General features: G+C 42.6%; 1 protein-coding gene and 9 non-coding genes across 12 annotated transcripts in view; all 10 read left to right on the top strand.

Annotated features, from left to right (window-relative positions):
• The window catches only part of LOC124152785 (alpha-1,3-mannosyl-glycoprotein 4-beta-N-acetylglucosaminyltransferase C-like), a 28,123-nt gene extending 20,234 nt beyond the window's left edge, over window positions 1-7,889 (top strand). For 2 of the 3 annotated variants that reach the window (XM_046525843.2, XM_046525844.2), the window contains exons 2-5: window positions 674-1,195; window positions 3,457-3,497; window positions 4,062-4,125; window positions 5,015-7,889. In XM_046525843.2, the coding sequence (XP_046381799.2) occupies window positions 1,069-1,195; window positions 3,457-3,497; window positions 4,062-4,125; window positions 5,015-6,153 (1,371 nt within the window). In that variant the 5' untranslated portion in view covers window positions 674-1,068 and the 3' untranslated portion in view covers window positions 6,154-7,889. The remainder of the gene's footprint in view (window positions 1-673; window positions 1,196-3,456; window positions 3,498-4,061; window positions 4,126-5,014) is intronic. The other variant, XM_046525846.2, reaches the window with a different exon arrangement.
• A 1,075-nt stretch (window positions 7,890-8,964) lies between these two features.
• Trnam-cau lies at window positions 8,965-9,064 on the top strand. The gene is made up of 2 exons: window positions 8,965-9,001; window positions 9,029-9,064. It is a non-coding gene; the product is annotated as a tRNA-Met (tRNA).
• Window positions 9,065-9,468: 404 nt separating this feature from the next.
• Trnam-cau lies at window positions 9,469-9,568 on the top strand. Its single transcript has 2 exons — window positions 9,469-9,505; window positions 9,533-9,568. It is a non-coding gene; the product is annotated as a tRNA-Met (tRNA).
• Window positions 9,569-9,971: 403 nt separating this feature from the next.
• Trnam-cau lies at window positions 9,972-10,071 on the top strand. The gene is made up of 2 exons: window positions 9,972-10,008; window positions 10,036-10,071. It is a non-coding gene; the product is annotated as a tRNA-Met (tRNA).
• Window positions 10,072-10,481: 410 nt separating this feature from the next.
• On the top strand, window positions 10,482-10,581 carry Trnam-cau. Its single transcript has 2 exons — window positions 10,482-10,518; window positions 10,546-10,581. It is a non-coding gene; the product is annotated as a tRNA-Met (tRNA).
• Window positions 10,582-10,995: 414 nt separating this feature from the next.
• On the top strand, window positions 10,996-11,095 carry Trnam-cau. The gene is made up of 2 exons: window positions 10,996-11,032; window positions 11,060-11,095. It is a non-coding gene; the product is annotated as a tRNA-Met (tRNA).
• Window positions 11,096-11,498: 403 nt separating this feature from the next.
• Trnam-cau lies at window positions 11,499-11,598 on the top strand. The gene is made up of 2 exons: window positions 11,499-11,535; window positions 11,563-11,598. It is a non-coding gene; the product is annotated as a tRNA-Met (tRNA).
• Window positions 11,599-12,011: 413 nt separating this feature from the next.
• On the top strand, window positions 12,012-12,111 carry Trnam-cau. The gene is made up of 2 exons: window positions 12,012-12,048; window positions 12,076-12,111. It is a non-coding gene; the product is annotated as a tRNA-Met (tRNA).
• A 412-nt stretch (window positions 12,112-12,523) lies between these two features.
• Trnam-cau lies at window positions 12,524-12,623 on the top strand. Its single transcript has 2 exons — window positions 12,524-12,560; window positions 12,588-12,623. It is a non-coding gene; the product is annotated as a tRNA-Met (tRNA).
• Window positions 12,624-13,037: 414 nt separating this feature from the next.
• On the top strand, window positions 13,038-13,137 carry Trnam-cau. The gene is made up of 2 exons: window positions 13,038-13,074; window positions 13,102-13,137. It is a non-coding gene; the product is annotated as a tRNA-Met (tRNA).
• Window positions 13,138-15,631: the final 2,494 nt, after the last annotated feature.

Raw genomic sequence — 15,631 nt, 5'->3', positions numbered from 1 at the left:
TGTCATTTGTGTTCAGAAAGAAATCAATCACGCAATCCGGTTCATACCGCCGTATCCAGGTAACCACCGAGGGTGTCACTTTATCACTCAAGATGGAAACGATAGCTTAATTGATTGGCCTATCTGGTCCACAAAACATACAAGTGCTTGTATTAGTCGCAAAAGATACATTTCAGTCAGCTGTATGTATTCGACAGTAAAATGTTCGTCGGTTCGTCAATGAAATGCGTATATAATAGACACTGGCTTCGACACTTCGATGCGTGGCTTTACTGTTATATCGCCCTCACACTTCCGATGTAAACTGCAGCGATGCTGATAAAATGTGATCAAATGTGCACTCTAGGGATGTTCAATATTAGATCATTTACAAACCCGAGAAGATCAGGTATAGAATGGGTTTTCAGCAACCCATGATAACTGTAAAAGGCGACTGTGCTTGTCGTAAGAGGCGACTAACGGGATCGGTTTGTTAGGCTCGCTGAATTGGTTGATGCATGCATGTCATCGTATCCCAATTGCGTGGATCGATGCTCATGATGTCAATAATTTGGTTGTCTGGTCCAGACTCGATTATTTACCGACCGCCGTCATATAACTGGAATATTGCTGAGTGCGGCGTTAAACAACAATCAAAGAAACATCATTTACAAGTTACACGTTTCTGTTTTAGCTGAGCCAACAGACACAGGGTTTACATCGTCAAGCAGCCCTGCCCCAAGCATCTTCCAGCAGCCAAAAGCATCATCAAGCAGCCACAGAATCCTCAGAAGACCCCCGCTGATGCGGGATCAATCAACCCAAGCATCATCAAGCAACCCGAAGCATCCTCCAGCCTCCTCAAGCAACTCCAAGCATCCTTCCCAAGCATTCTCAAGCAACTCCTGACCAAGCACCATCTAGCAAACCTAAGCGTTATCATGCAACCCCAGCAGAGCTAGATAGATCATCGTGGCCCACAGAATATCTGCTTGATGTCTCTCTGGTTCTGCTAGTGTTTTCTGTGGCCTTTTGGGTTAACGATATCCGTCAGAATCCACCTTGGTGATAGAGGTCCGAGTATCCACCATGCTGGTTCGACGTTGGCCACGATGCAACGTCAGACACTGGCTGTTGATCACAATGATGACGTTGACGTTAACGTGGTTAATGTGGAATTCGTCGCTTAGAACGACCGCGTGCTCTGCCGGAACTGGTAAGCATTGCTTTTATGTTATATTTGAGCAGGGCACCCTTTCGCGCATACCTGGTATAATGTAATTTGGGGGCACGGGTGGCGTAGTCGTCTAAAGCGCCGCGATTCGCTGTGTAGAGTTGCGTCCCTTGGACACGCCAGAAACCTATGATTGTGGGTTCGAATCCCGGTTCGCCCCAATTATGTTTCTAGGTTTGTCAACACCTTACCCGTGCTCGTGGGTTTCACCGAAGTGGTAAACGTCTGAGACCTGCATCACTTCGGGCTTTCCTCCCACATTAAGCTGACACGCCGTGATATAACTGGAATACTGTTAAAAGCGGTGTTAAACCAAACTCACTCACTCACTAATGTAATTCATAGCGATTCATATGTGTGCCGTGTATGCTGTGTGTGCTAGCCGCTGTGCAAACACACACGCACATCAGTTGTCATTCGTTCCACCCACTGCGCTATTATCTATACCTTGATTAATGTGCGAATACTTGAAAACTGACTGCACTCCATGGTCTACTGGTAGAGCGTTCGCCCGGAGAACCCCCACCGCGTCATACCTAAAGACGTTCTCGTTGTTTCCCTGTCTGGCGCTCGGCATTAAGGGACTAAAACAAGGATAGGTCGGGTGCTTATGTTGGGTGTTGAGAAATTCATGTGCAAGCGACGTTTTAAATACCTTAATAAATAATATACGTGTTACCACGGGCAATTAGGAGCGTTTCCGATAGGTTTCATTGGGTCAGTCGAATTATTTACCGCAGATAGCAAAGAAACAGGTTATTGTATCAGATCTTCCTAGGGCCGTTCGCCACCGTTGGTCGGTGAGTGCTTGCTACCGCTAAACAGAGATCTTCTCACTGCAGGTCACGTCAGAACGACCTTCCGCGAACTTTGACCGACCAATGAAATGATTACCAGGAAGTTGACACTGGCCAGTCCGAAAGTCATTCCACTCATTCCAGACTACTATTTGAAAAATATATTGACAAAGTTCTCTATTCAAATTTGAAAACTGAACAAAAGAAAATTCTGGAATGTATTATACATGGCCGAAATTGTATGGCAGAGTTATGGAGCCCTATAAAGCCTATTACTGGTGTCCCCCGCTGAGATATTGCTCGAATATTGCTAACAGCGGTATCAAACGTCTCTCACTCACTTCCCCTGGCAAACAACGAGCGGCTGTGACACCGTGTGGCCTTGTGATAAAACAGACATCCAGGTGTCAACTGCTGATCATAACAGGCGATGAACCCTGACAGGCTCTGCGACTTGGTGACCGCCTCCGTGGTCCAGCGGTAGAGCGTCCGCTCGGACAGCGGAAAGTTCGGGGTTCGATTCCCGGCCGCGTCATACCAAAAGACGTTAAAAGACATTGTTGTTACCCTCGGCATTGAGGGGCTAAAACAAGGACTGGTCGGCTCGGAGTCAGTATACACTGTGTCTGAGTAGGGTATTCGTGTCAAACTTCTTGAGCAATAAGAGCGTCATATTTTGTTTAAAGGCTGTTGTCGATGAGTCAGTAAATTCAGATCGACAACCTACTCAAACCCTGGACTCATTCACAAAAAAATTTAACACCAAATTGTTCGCGTGCTTAGTCTGGTAGATTAGAGATAAACATACTGTGTTATCAATGTAGAGCAAGGTTACCTGTAGATTTAACCTCGTTAAATGTATCACTTGAAACCTCATGCTGAGCGTTCGGTTCCAAAATTCAGTTCAGCGCGGTTAAGTCGACGGGCAGCCTAGCTCTACATTGAAAACAGAGAATGTTAATCTGCTAATTCAGCCTGTGACTCGAACCGGGAGGACGGGTCGACCAATCATCTAACACGCTGCAATTCGATGTGAAGAGTTGCGTCCCGTTGTCGTGTCATGATCCTATCTATGATTGGGGTTTCGAACTCAAGATTCACCCTGATTAAAGATGATTTGTTTGTCACCGCCATATCAGTGGTCGTTGGTTTCACCAATGTGGTAAACGTCTAAAGACCTGCATCCCCTCGGGCGTTCCTCCCACAAGCTGACACGCCGTCATAATCAAAACTGAAATACTGTTCAAATAGGCTTCAATCCTAACTCACTGTTTCGCTCTCATATCCGAATCCTTAAACTAAGATAAGCTGTAATAACATGGACTAGCCCAACGTGGAGCAAGATATGACCTGTATGTTCATTACAGTATCATTATGTACATAGCGACATTGTTATTTGTAACCCATTGACCAGACAGTACCTTGAACATTTTATATATTTTTTAGGCACAATAATGATCGACAACAACGTAGAGAGGCGCTATACGGTAAGTGTCTGTGTATATTGCGGCTTGGTCGGAAATTTGAAAGCTTGTTGAAGGTGAAGTTATTAGGATCAATATATACGAGTGTATTAAGATAGTGCAAAGCGAGCAACCTTTATTCCACCTTTTGAAGACATTTGAATGGGTAGCTTATGTAGTCACGAGCAGTTTATCGCCATATCCTCGTCATTGTAGTCGGACTTTAGATGTCTTTCTCATAGATGACGTTAAAGCTAATTCATTAAAGTCTATTAAGGATAGTTTTTTAAGTCATGTTCATCCTACAAGAGTGTCGTGTGAGATGTACGGAAAGTCAATTAAGTCGCATTTGAAGTCGACTTTGTTAATCCTGTTTCAGTTTAGGTGTTTATTGATGGTGATACACCCCGTATTTTATGCGTCCCATATCCAATATGTGCACGTAGTAACACTAAGGTTAGATATTTAAACAGGATAGATTATTTCCAGACCGCTGCCGTATGGCTGGGATATTCCTAAGTGCGGCAGTAAACAACAACCAACAAACAAAGACTTTGACAGAACTGATCTTGTTCATGTTAATTTCAGCAGCCACGAGCTGACATGTGGGGCGAAGCGATTCTTCTTGTTGGAAAACCCAGATTACAGAAAGGTAACACTTATGAAAGGATGTACTGTCAGAACAGTTAGGGTGCACGGGTGGCCCAATAGGCCAAGTCGTTTTTACAATTAGTTGTGCAGACTTGCGTCCTTCAGGCATGCCAGAAACAAATGGTCGTTGGTTCGAATTCCAGATTCGACCTGATTGTTTCTAGTTTGGTCAGAACAAAAGTGTTAAACGTCTAGGGTCAACTTCACTTCAAGCTTTCTTCCCACATCAGGCTTACTTAATATTCGAGTTTGGACCAGGACATCCCATGTTTGATATTATGCACAACGATTCGTACCGTTGGTGTACGATGTCCAGTTAACCCATTCCACCATGTTGTGATGTGTCACTTAACAGTTTATATGATTTGTTCAGACAGAAGCTGCACAATGTGCGTAAATGGGGCAGATGATGACAGAGTACACGTCACAACATGCCACAACTGACAGGGGCCAACACCTCCACTGTGAGGTGTCACAAAATAGTTTGTTTGTTGTTTAACGCCGCATTCAGCAATACACCAGCTATATGACGGCGGTCTGTAAATAATCGAAACTGGACCAGACAACCCTGTGATTGACATCATCATCATCATCGATCTATGCTATTGGGAGACGATGACATGCACCAACCAAGTCAGCGAGCTCACCAACCGAACCCGTTAGTCGCCTCGTACGTCAAGCGTAGTCTCCATTTACGGCAAGGATGGAATGCTGACGACCAATTCTGACCCGAATCTCCACGGGTGTGTTAAAGAATAGAGTGCAAAGGTTTGATGTAGTGCTACAGTGTGATATTGCATATGTCCTACGTATATAATTACAAAAGAACAAATGAATCATTATAAACTACTTATAATAGGTAGCATGTGTCAAATTGCTTCCTCTTTCAGGCTTTCTAACCATTGGAATTCCAACAGTTTGCAGAGAAAATGGAACATATCTTTTGTCAACGCTGAGGTCACTGATCGACCACAGCTCTGAAACAGATCGCCAAAATGTTACAGTTGTTATTTCTGTGAACGACCAAAACGCCACCTACATTTCGGAATTGAAACATGCTCTCACTGATGAGTTCTCCGCGCATGTCCTCAACGGCTTTATTCATATGATGAGAGCACCAGACAGTTACTACCCGTCTTTGGACGCTCTGAGGACAACGTTCGGGGATGCGGAATATAGAGTCAAATGGCGGTCGAAACAAAATCTTGACTATGCATTTTTGATGAACTATGCCAAAGACCTGTCCGAGTACTATATGCAGCTGGAGGATGACGTCACAGCCGCGGAAGGATACGTACCAAAAATAAGGTCCTACATTCAGCAGCGGAAGCACACGTGGACCATGCTGGACTTTTCTGTTATGGGATACATTGGAAAGCTTTACAAAAGTTTTGATATTCCCAAACTTGCAAACCTCTTGCGATCGTTCTACAACGAGCAACCATGTGACTTTTTGTTGTTGCATTTTCTGAATCTTATGCTGCAAAGGAAACGATTTGTTAGAATTCCGACTCTGTTTAATCACGTGGGCTACCATTCTTCACTGAGTAATACTACCCGTAATATGGTGGATGTGTACTTTGAAGGTCGTGTTAAGAAGCACAAGGGAGATAATCCACCAGCAAAGCTGTATACCACTATAAGCACATTTGAAGACAATCATATTGGCTTAGCTTATAACAAATCAAATACGGGAAGGTTTTTCTGGGGTAGAAACCCCAACTCTGGAGACAGTATTACCGTTATATTTGATGAACCCCAGAATGTAAGTAGTGTTGCCATAGAAACGGGTCATTTTGCTGACCCGGAAAGAGACCGGGCACACGGCGCCATTTTGGAATATGGCAGGCGGTATACAGCTTTGGTTCAACCGCCATCTTGTATTCCTATCGCTCCGTTAGGATCATTTGCGGAAGGTCGTTTGGATTATCACAACGGAACCATTTCAAAAGTAAAATGTTTAAGGGTGACACTTACTGAGAAACACAAACAATGGTTGATAGTGAAAGAAATCGCTGTGTTCTTGTGAAAGTTGTAAGTGTAAAATCTGTCATCTTTATCGACCACTTCGTGATCTTGTCTTCCAGGTCTCTTGCGACCACGCTGCCAATGGATGTTTATTCATGTATTTTGTTTTCAATTGTGTAAATTGAGTTTTGATGTGTCATGGATATGAACTAACGTGTCCCAAGCTTCAACAGAGTCATTGTTCTGGAACGATTGTGAAAAGTGGAATGTGTTTCGAAGGAAAATCGTTCAACCCCAGTCTGGAGAAAAAAAATATTTTGCTTCTTTATGTAGGATGTTGGATCTCGGAAATCTATAATATTGTCTGGATTCTAAGTGAATGAACACTCACTCGTGTTTTCACACATATGTTGATTAAAATGAGAATCGCGATCAGGAAAATGTTACTTCGTTTGATTTATATATCCTCCTTATCTAGAAATATGGGACAATTACAGTTGAAGTGATCAGCATCTTATCGTGTCATGTCAATTTTTGAATTACAGTTCAACCTAGATGTGTGTCATTGTGTGTACATGCGCCGCTGAGGAGCGCACTGCATTTTCCTGTAATGAACATGCGGTTAAATTATACGGGAATTGATGACGGTAGTAAGAGTCTGGCACAGTCACGTCATTATATCATGAGTGGTATGTTTTAATATTGCCATTGATATTGTAGAGCAACTGCCCCAGGAAAACAGCAATCATCCCTGTCCATTGAATTATCTACAGTAGATTAAGGGGCACTTATAGAACAACGTAAATACATACTCATGTTGTCAGTCACGGGTTTGCAAAGCTTAAAGTTGTCAACTTCCAGTGTAAAAACTATGTAGAAGTACACTGGGAATGCACACGAAGCACTGGTGACCATTAAATGGTAGCCATGTATGACGCCCTCCGGTATAGACGTCATTTGAATGAAACAATAGACAGGCTGGAACTATTGTCATTTCCTCAATGTTATTCTGGGAGGTAGTCTAAGTTATGAGAATATGATGCCATGATTGTTCGTGTCTTACACTACTTGAGTTGTGGGCTCATACAGATAGGAGTGAGTGAATTAAAATTAAAAATCACATCGGCAATGTTTTATCCATATAGTGACTTCAGATTGGAAGTTTGATTCGATACCCAACATACATACCCGTCAACACCCAATATCCACACCCGTCAACACCCTATATCCACACCCGTCAACACACCCGTCATCACCCTATATCCACACCCGTCAACACACCCGTCATCACCCTATATCCACACCCGTCAACACCCTATATCCACACCCGCCAACACCCTATATCCACACCCGTCAACACCCTATATCCACACCCGTCAACACCCTATATCCACACCCGTCAACACACCCGTCAACACCCTATATCCACACCCGTCAACACCCTATATCCACACCCGTCTACACCCTATATCCACACCCTTCAACACACCCGTCAACACCCTATGCTCACACTCGCTAACACCCTGTGACAGCATAGGCAATAACGTCCATGGATCGAATACACAATCAAATCCGCCGTCCACCACGTGGTCTTGTGAAGGGGATGCTGGAGACATGGATCGATCGACTCCAGGACCCAACTGGCAAAATCAATAAATTTCCATCGTAAGCCGATATATCCTATTTTATGTATGGCTGTGTGATGTGGTGCCAAGTTGATGTGTCCTATCCAGTGTATATCAGAAAGATGCGACACAAAGTTGATTTGCCCTACCGAGTGTATGTCATGGTCAAAATAAATGCATTTCCGAATATATAATACATTCGTAACTCAACACATTTCTTTGATGGACAGTTTGTGTGCCTGTGCGTAGATTAAAAACACGCATATTGATCTATCCAAATTGGACCGTCAAAACGATGTCGCCCAAGAATTTGTGAAGTTTGTTCTATTCACCGCCCAGTATCAGTGAGTGAGTGTGTATGGTTTAACGCCGCTTTTAGCAATAGTGCCGCAATATCACGACGGAGGACACACGAAATGGGCTTCACACATTGTACCCATGTCGGGAATCGAACCCGTGTCTTCGGCGTGACGAGTGAACGCTTTTACCACTACCCGACCGCCTACCTTCCAGGATTAGTGAAGACAGACTTGGCTAATTATGGATACAGAATACAAGAAGTTGAAATGTATAAGTCAATCCTGTCTTTATCCATACGACAATCTCTAAATGCCACAAGCAGGTGTTGGTATTAGAGTAGTGTTGAACGCAGGAGAAACTGTTACTTCGTCTGACACCATTGAACGTAGACTTTTGTGTAAAGGCATTAGACCGGAGATTAATTATAATAGAAACGTACCGTGATTGCGCAGTAGGTAGCGCGTCAGTCTCATAATCAGTTATAAGTCCAATGTCAGAGCAATCTGAAGGTCGTGAGTTCGATTCTCCCCCAGGGCATTTCTTTTTTTTTCTTCATCTATCATCACACATTTGTTCAAAGCTTTTATAACGAAATACTTTACCTCTGCGTCGGCCTCTTTGAAAAATATCCTACTCTGGAAATATGTGACATATGCAGGCATCGGATATATGAAGAGCCATACCACATGGTGTGCTCACAACTGGGTGGCATGAAAATGGGATGTAACTTACTTCTACCAGGACACTCGTTATCATCTCTATCAAGAACAGGATATTAATTGCGTTTACGGGCACGAACATTATAGCTTGCATTAGGGTTCTACCACGACCTAGGCGAGTCCAACATATGACACTTGAAAGAGCACAGTTTCCAGCATTGACCCGTTTGTTGACGCATACTGGTGAGTTCACAAAATATAAATCCCTATCCCCGCCGTCCACACCAGGCCTCGGTAGCGCAGTAGGTAGCGCGTCAGTCTCATAATCAGTCATACGTCCAATGTCAGAGCAATCTGAAGGTCGTGAGTTCGATCCTCACCCGGGGCATTTCTTTTTTTTCTTCATTTATCATCACACATTTGTTCAAAACGTTTACAACGAAATACTTTACTTCTGCGTCTGCCTCTTTGAAAAAAATCCTACTCTGGAAATATGTGAAACTTGCTGGCATCGGATATCTGAAGAGCCATACCACATGGTGTGCTCACAACTGGGTGGCATGAAAAATGGGATGTAACTTACTTCTTCCAGGACACTCGTTATCATCTCTATCAAGAACAGGATATTAATTGCGTTTAAGGGCATGCACATTATAGCTTGCATTAGGGTTCTACCACGACCTAGGCGAGTCCAACATATGGCAGTTAAAAAAGCACAGTTTCGACCATGGACCCGTTTGTTGACGCATACTGGTGAGTTTTAAAAAATATCAATCCCTATCCCCGCATCAGGCCTCGGTAGCGCAGTAGGTAGCGCGTCAGTTTCATAATCAGTCATACGTCCAATGTCAGAGCAATCTGAAGGTCGTGAGTTCGATCCTCACCCGGGGCATTTCTTTTTTTTTCTTTATTGATCATCACACATTTGTTCAAAACGTTTACAACAAAATACTTAACCTCTGTGTAGGCCTCTTTGAAAAATATCCTACTCTGGAAATATGTGACAAATGAAGGCATCGGATATCTGAAGAGCCATACCACATGGTGTGCTCACAACTGGGTGGCATACAAAATGGGATGTAACTTACTTCTTCCAGGACACTCGTTATCATCTCTATCAAGAACAGGATATTAATTGCGTTTAAGGGCACGCACATTATAGCTTGCATTAGGGTTTTATCACAACCTAGGCGAGTCCAACATATGGCACATAAAAAACATGTTTCCATCATGGACCCGTTTGTTGACGCATACTGGTGAGTTTTAAAAAATATAAATCCCTATCCCTGCATCAGGCCTCGGTAGCGCAGTAGGTAGCGCGTCAGTCTCATAATCAGTCATACGTCCAATGTCAGAGCAATCTGAAGGTCGTGAGTTCGATCCTCACCCGGGGCATTTCTTTTTTTTCTTCATTTATCATCACACATTTGTTCAAAACGTTTACAACGAAATACTTTACTTCTGCGTCAGCCTCTTTGAAAAATATCCTACTCTGAAAATATGTGACACATGCTGGCATCGGATATCTGAAGAGCCATACCACATGGTGTGCTCACAACTGGGTGGCATGAAAAATGGGATGTAACTTACTTCTTCCAGGACACTCGTTATCATCTCTATCAAGAACAGGATATTAATTGCGTTTAAGGGCACGCACATTATAGCTTGCATTAGGTTTCTATCACAACCTAGGCGAGTCCAACATATGGCACTTGAAAGAGCACAGTTTCCATCATGGACCCGTTTGTTGACGCATACTGGTGAGTTCACAAAATATAAATCCCTATCCCCGCCGTCCACACCAGGCCTCGGTAGCGCAGTAGGTAGCGCGTCAGTCTCATAATCAGTCATACGTCCAATGTCAGAGCAATCTGAAGGTCGTGAGTTCGATCCTCACCCGGGGCATTTCTTTTTTTTTTTCTTTATTGATCATCACACATTTGTTCAAAACGTTTACAACGAAATACTTTACTTCTGCGTCGGCCTCTTTGAAAAATATCCTACTCTGAAAATATGTGACACAGGCAGGTATCGGATATCTGAAGAGCCATACCACATGGTGTGCTCACAACTGGGTGGCATGAAAAATGGGATGTAACTTACTTCTTCCAGGACACTCGTTATCATCTCTATCAAGAACAGGATATTAATTGCGTTTACGGGCATGCACATTATAGCTTGCATTAGGGTTCTACCACGACCTAGGCGAGTCCAACATATGGCAGTTAAAAAAGCACAGTTTCGACCATGGACCCGTTTGTGGACGCATACTGGTGAGTTCTAAAAAATATAAAGCACGATCCCCGCCGTCCACACCAGGCCTCGGTAGCGCAGTAGGTAGCGCGTCAGTCTCATAATCAGTCATACGTCCAATGTCAGAGCAATCTGAAGGTCGTGAGTTCGATCCTCACCCGGGACATATCTTTTTTTTATTCATTTATCATCACACATTTGTTCAAAACGTTTACAACGAAATACTTTACTTCTGCGTCTTTGAAAAATATCCTACTCTGGAAATATTTGACACATGCAGGCCTCGGATATATGAAGAGCCATACCACATGGTGTGCTCACAACTGGGTGGCATGAAAAATGGGATGTAACTTACTTCTTCCAGGACACTCGTTATCATCTCTATCAAGAACAGGATATTAATTGCGTTTAAGGGCACGCACATTATAGCTTGCATTAGGTTTCTATCACAACCTAGGCGAGTCCAACATATGGCACATAAAAAACAAAGTTCCCAGCATGGACCCGTTTGTTGACGCATACTGGTGAGTTCACAAAATATAAATCCCTATCCCCGCCATACACACCAGGCCTCGGTAGCGCAGTAGGTAGCGCGTCAGTCTCATAATCAGTCATACGTCCAATGTCAGAGCAATCTGAAGGTCGTGAGTTCGATCCTCACCCGGGGCATTTCTTTTTTTTTTCTTTATTGATCATCACACATTTGTTCAAAACGTTTACAACGAAATACTTTACTTCTGCGTCTGCCTCTTTGAAAAATATCCTACTCTGAAAATATGTGACACATGCTGGCATCGGATATCTGAAGAGGCATACCACATGGTGTGCTCACAACTGGGTGGTATAAAAAATGGGATGTAACTTACTTCTTCCAGGACACTCGTTATCATCTCTATCAAGAACAGGATATTAATTGCGTTTACGGGGATGCACATTATAGCTTGCATTAGGGTTCTACCACGACCTAGGCGAGTCCAACATATGGCAGTTAAAAAAGCACAGTTTCGACCATGGACCCGTTTGTTGACGCATACTGGTGAGTTCTAAAAAATATAAAGCACGATCCCCGCTGTCCACACCAGGCCTCGGTAGCGCAGTAGGTAGCGCGTCAGTCTCATAATCAGTCATACGTCCAATGTCAGAGCAATCTGAAGGTCGTGAGTTCGATCCTCACCCGGGGCATTTCTTTTTTTTTTTTTTATTGATCATCACACATTTGTTCAAAACGTTTACAACGAAATACTTTACCCCTGTGTCGGCCTCTTTGAAAAATATCCTACTCTTGAAATATGTGACACATGGAGGCATCGGATATCTGAAGAGCCATACCACATGGTGTGCTCACAACTGGGTGGCATGAAAAATGGGATGTAACTTACTTCTTCCAGGACACTCGTTATCATCTCTATCAAGAACAGGATATTAATTGCATTTAAGGGCACGCACATTATAGCTTGCATTAGGGTTCTATCACAACCTAGGTGAGTCCAACATATGGAACATAAAAAACAAAGTTCCCAGCATGGACCCGTTTGTTGACGCATACTGGTGAGTTTAAAAAAATATAAATCCCTATCCCCGCCATACACACCAGGCCTCGGTAGCGCAGTAGGTAGCGCGTCAGTCTCATAATCAGTCATACGTCCAATGTCAGAGCAATCTGAAGGTCGTGAGTTCGATCCTCACCCGGGGCATTTCTTTTTTTTTTTCTTTATTGATCATCACACATTTGTTCAAAACGTTTACAACGAAATACTTTACTTCTGCGTCTGCCTCTTTGAAAAATATCCTACTCTGAAAATATGTGACACATGGAGGCATCGGATATCTGAAGAGCCATACCACATGGTGTGCTCACAACTGGGTGGCATGAAAAATGGGATGTAACTTACTTCTTCCAGGACACTCGTTATCATCTCTATCAAGAACAGGATATTAATTGCGTTTAAGGGCATGCACATTATAGCTTGCATTAGGGTTCTACCACGACCTAGGCGAGTCCAACATATGGCAGTTAAAAAAGCACAGTTTCGACCATGGACCCGTTTGTTGACGCATACTGGTGAGTTCTAAAAAATATAAAGCACGATCCCCGCTGTTCACACCAGGCATCGGTAGCGCAGTAGGTAGCGCGTCAGTCTCATAATCAGTCATACGTCCAATGTCAGAGCAATCTGAAGGTCGTGAGTTCGATCCTCACCCGGGGCATTTCTTTTTTTTCTTCATTTATCATCACACACTTGTTCAAAACGTTTACAACGAAATACTTTACTTCTGGTGTCTGCCTCTTTGAAAAATATCCTACTCTGAAAATATGTGACACATGCTGGCATCGGATATCTGAAGAGCCATACCACATGGTGTGCTCACAACTGGGTGGCATAAAAAATGGGATGTAACTTACTTCTTCCAGGACACTCGTTATCATCTCTATCAAGAACAGGATATTAATTGCGTTTACGGGCATGCGCATTATAGCTTGCATTAGGGTTCTACCACGACCTAGGCGAGTCCAACATATGGCACTTAAAAAAGCATAGTTTCCATCATGGACCCGTTTGTTGACGCATACTGGTGAGTTCTAAAAAATATAAATCCCTATCCCCTCCGTCCACACCAGGCCTCGGTAGCGCAGTAGGTAGCGCGTCAGTCTCATAATCAGTCATACGTCCAATGTCAGAGCAATCTAAAGGTCGTCAGTTCGATCCTCACTCGGGGCTTTTTTTTTTTTTCTTTATTGATCATCACACATTTGTTCTAAACGTTTACAACGAAATACTTTACCTCTGTGTCGGCCTCTTTGAAAAATATCCTACTCTGGAAATATGTGACACATGCAGGCATCGGATATCTGAAGAGCCATACCACATGGTGTGCTCACAACTGGGTGGCATGAAAAATGGGATGTAACTTAAGTAGTATAGGTAATGGGGGTTCTGGCTCACTTCCACTGGAGCCGGATTCATATACCTATACTGCTACTACAGATGGAATTTTTTATGCCAAAATGATTATGCGATTCAACGATAGTCATGAGATTCAGCTAAATTGACTCCAGCTCACCACCACCTGGAGTCTATGATATAAATTTTTATAGGTAATGATGGTTCTGGACCACTACCAATACCTGGGGCCAATCATTGCTTTAGAGGAGTCTAAATGGTAATAAAAATATTCTTTATTATTTTTATCGATAAAGCGATATTCAACATTTTTATTAAGTTCTTCGTTCATTTTACTAGGAGACCAGACTATATAACTACACTCTTTTTGTAAATTGATAAGAAACAATTGATAACCGTATTTGGTTGGTTTGACATCACTGATATAATAAAAACCTTGTGGTAATTCTTTCCATTGAATAGCTTTCTCCATTATTATATATTTATGTTAGCATTTGTCTAAATGTAATCACACGATAGTAAGCAATCTATTTTTAATCTCCAACCAGTTCTTTGGTTTTGGCACGGAATAATTGACGCGCTTGTTGCCTCCCCTCTTCTATGAACTTTTTTTTCTCGTCTTCGCTAATACCACTGGTCTTACGAGATTTTGATCGAATCTCCTGCTTCATTTTATTGTATTTGGTGAGTTCCGACAGCACTAAACGAAACTCATCCTCGGATATCTTACAATCGGTCATTGCTGTCGAAATATGATCCTCAATGCTGTTCAACTTTGCTTCGGCGAGTATCCGAATACTATTGTGTTTTAATGCTTTCTTTTGTAACCTACGAGAAATGAATTTTATCGCTATTCCTGCCAGTCCCGATATTCCAGCGGTTATTTCCATGCCGAGCACGATAGGCGCGGCGATTATAGTTGATAGTAAACCGATACCCGCTACACCGAGTCCCATGCCAGATACCAAAAGCACGGTGTCAACTCCGTCCAGAGCATTCAAGGCTCTGCAATACTTTTTATACAATCCAAGTCTCAACTCCCTATCCTTCCCTATTCGATGTTTTATGTCGCTTATTTGATGTAATCGAAATCCATCAACAGTTTCCATCTTTTCAAATGCTTCACCGAGCGTTGGATATAAACTCATAGTGTATATAACGATCATATAATAGTCTTTAATTGGTCTTGCTTAAATGTTTTGAGACTATACATCAACCTTATCAAATGTATATTATACGGCAAGAATATCTTAGAAAGAGAAATATTGTCACTTTTAATAATTTGTACCCCCTCGAGGGTTGCAACGGGTGATGCTCCGATATGAATAATACTGCAACGTTGACGTTGGTGTTTCTTTTGCCATTTAATCGATAGACCTGGTAATATATCGAAGGCATCTTCCGGTGCATCTCCAAACAAGACTTCAATAATAAGCGTAGAAAGATTAGGTATTGCACTCAAGTTAACTTTAATATCTTCGAATTCAGTAACCAAATTTAAAGTAACATTTTTTAAGGCCGGACGACTATATAACATATGACCTGGGTTTTCTGGAAGGGGGGTAACTAACACACTTTTTCGTTTTGATGGGATATAAGCCGCGAGTACGATGCCACTATTTATTATCTTAGTTAAATTATGTCCCTTACCAATCATCACATAAGGTGGGATAATGACGATATTCAGTAGCCACTCGATGTTTGCTTCGACCATAGTCCATTTATTATCATCGTTGCGAGTAATATTGTACGAAGTGTTTTTAAGGAGTCTACTAACATCAACATCGCTTAAATCTCCT

This window comes from Haliotis rufescens, unplaced genomic scaffold (assembly GCF_023055435.1).
Source record: "Haliotis rufescens isolate VD_foot unplaced genomic scaffold, xgHalRufe1.0.p SCAF_8, whole genome shotgun sequence".
In the NCBI taxonomy this organism is placed as follows: Eukaryota; Metazoa; Mollusca; class Gastropoda; order Lepetellida; family Haliotidae; genus Haliotis; species Haliotis rufescens.
Note: the sequence above shows the minus strand (reverse complement) of the source record. Positions and strands in the feature narration are given on the sequence as shown.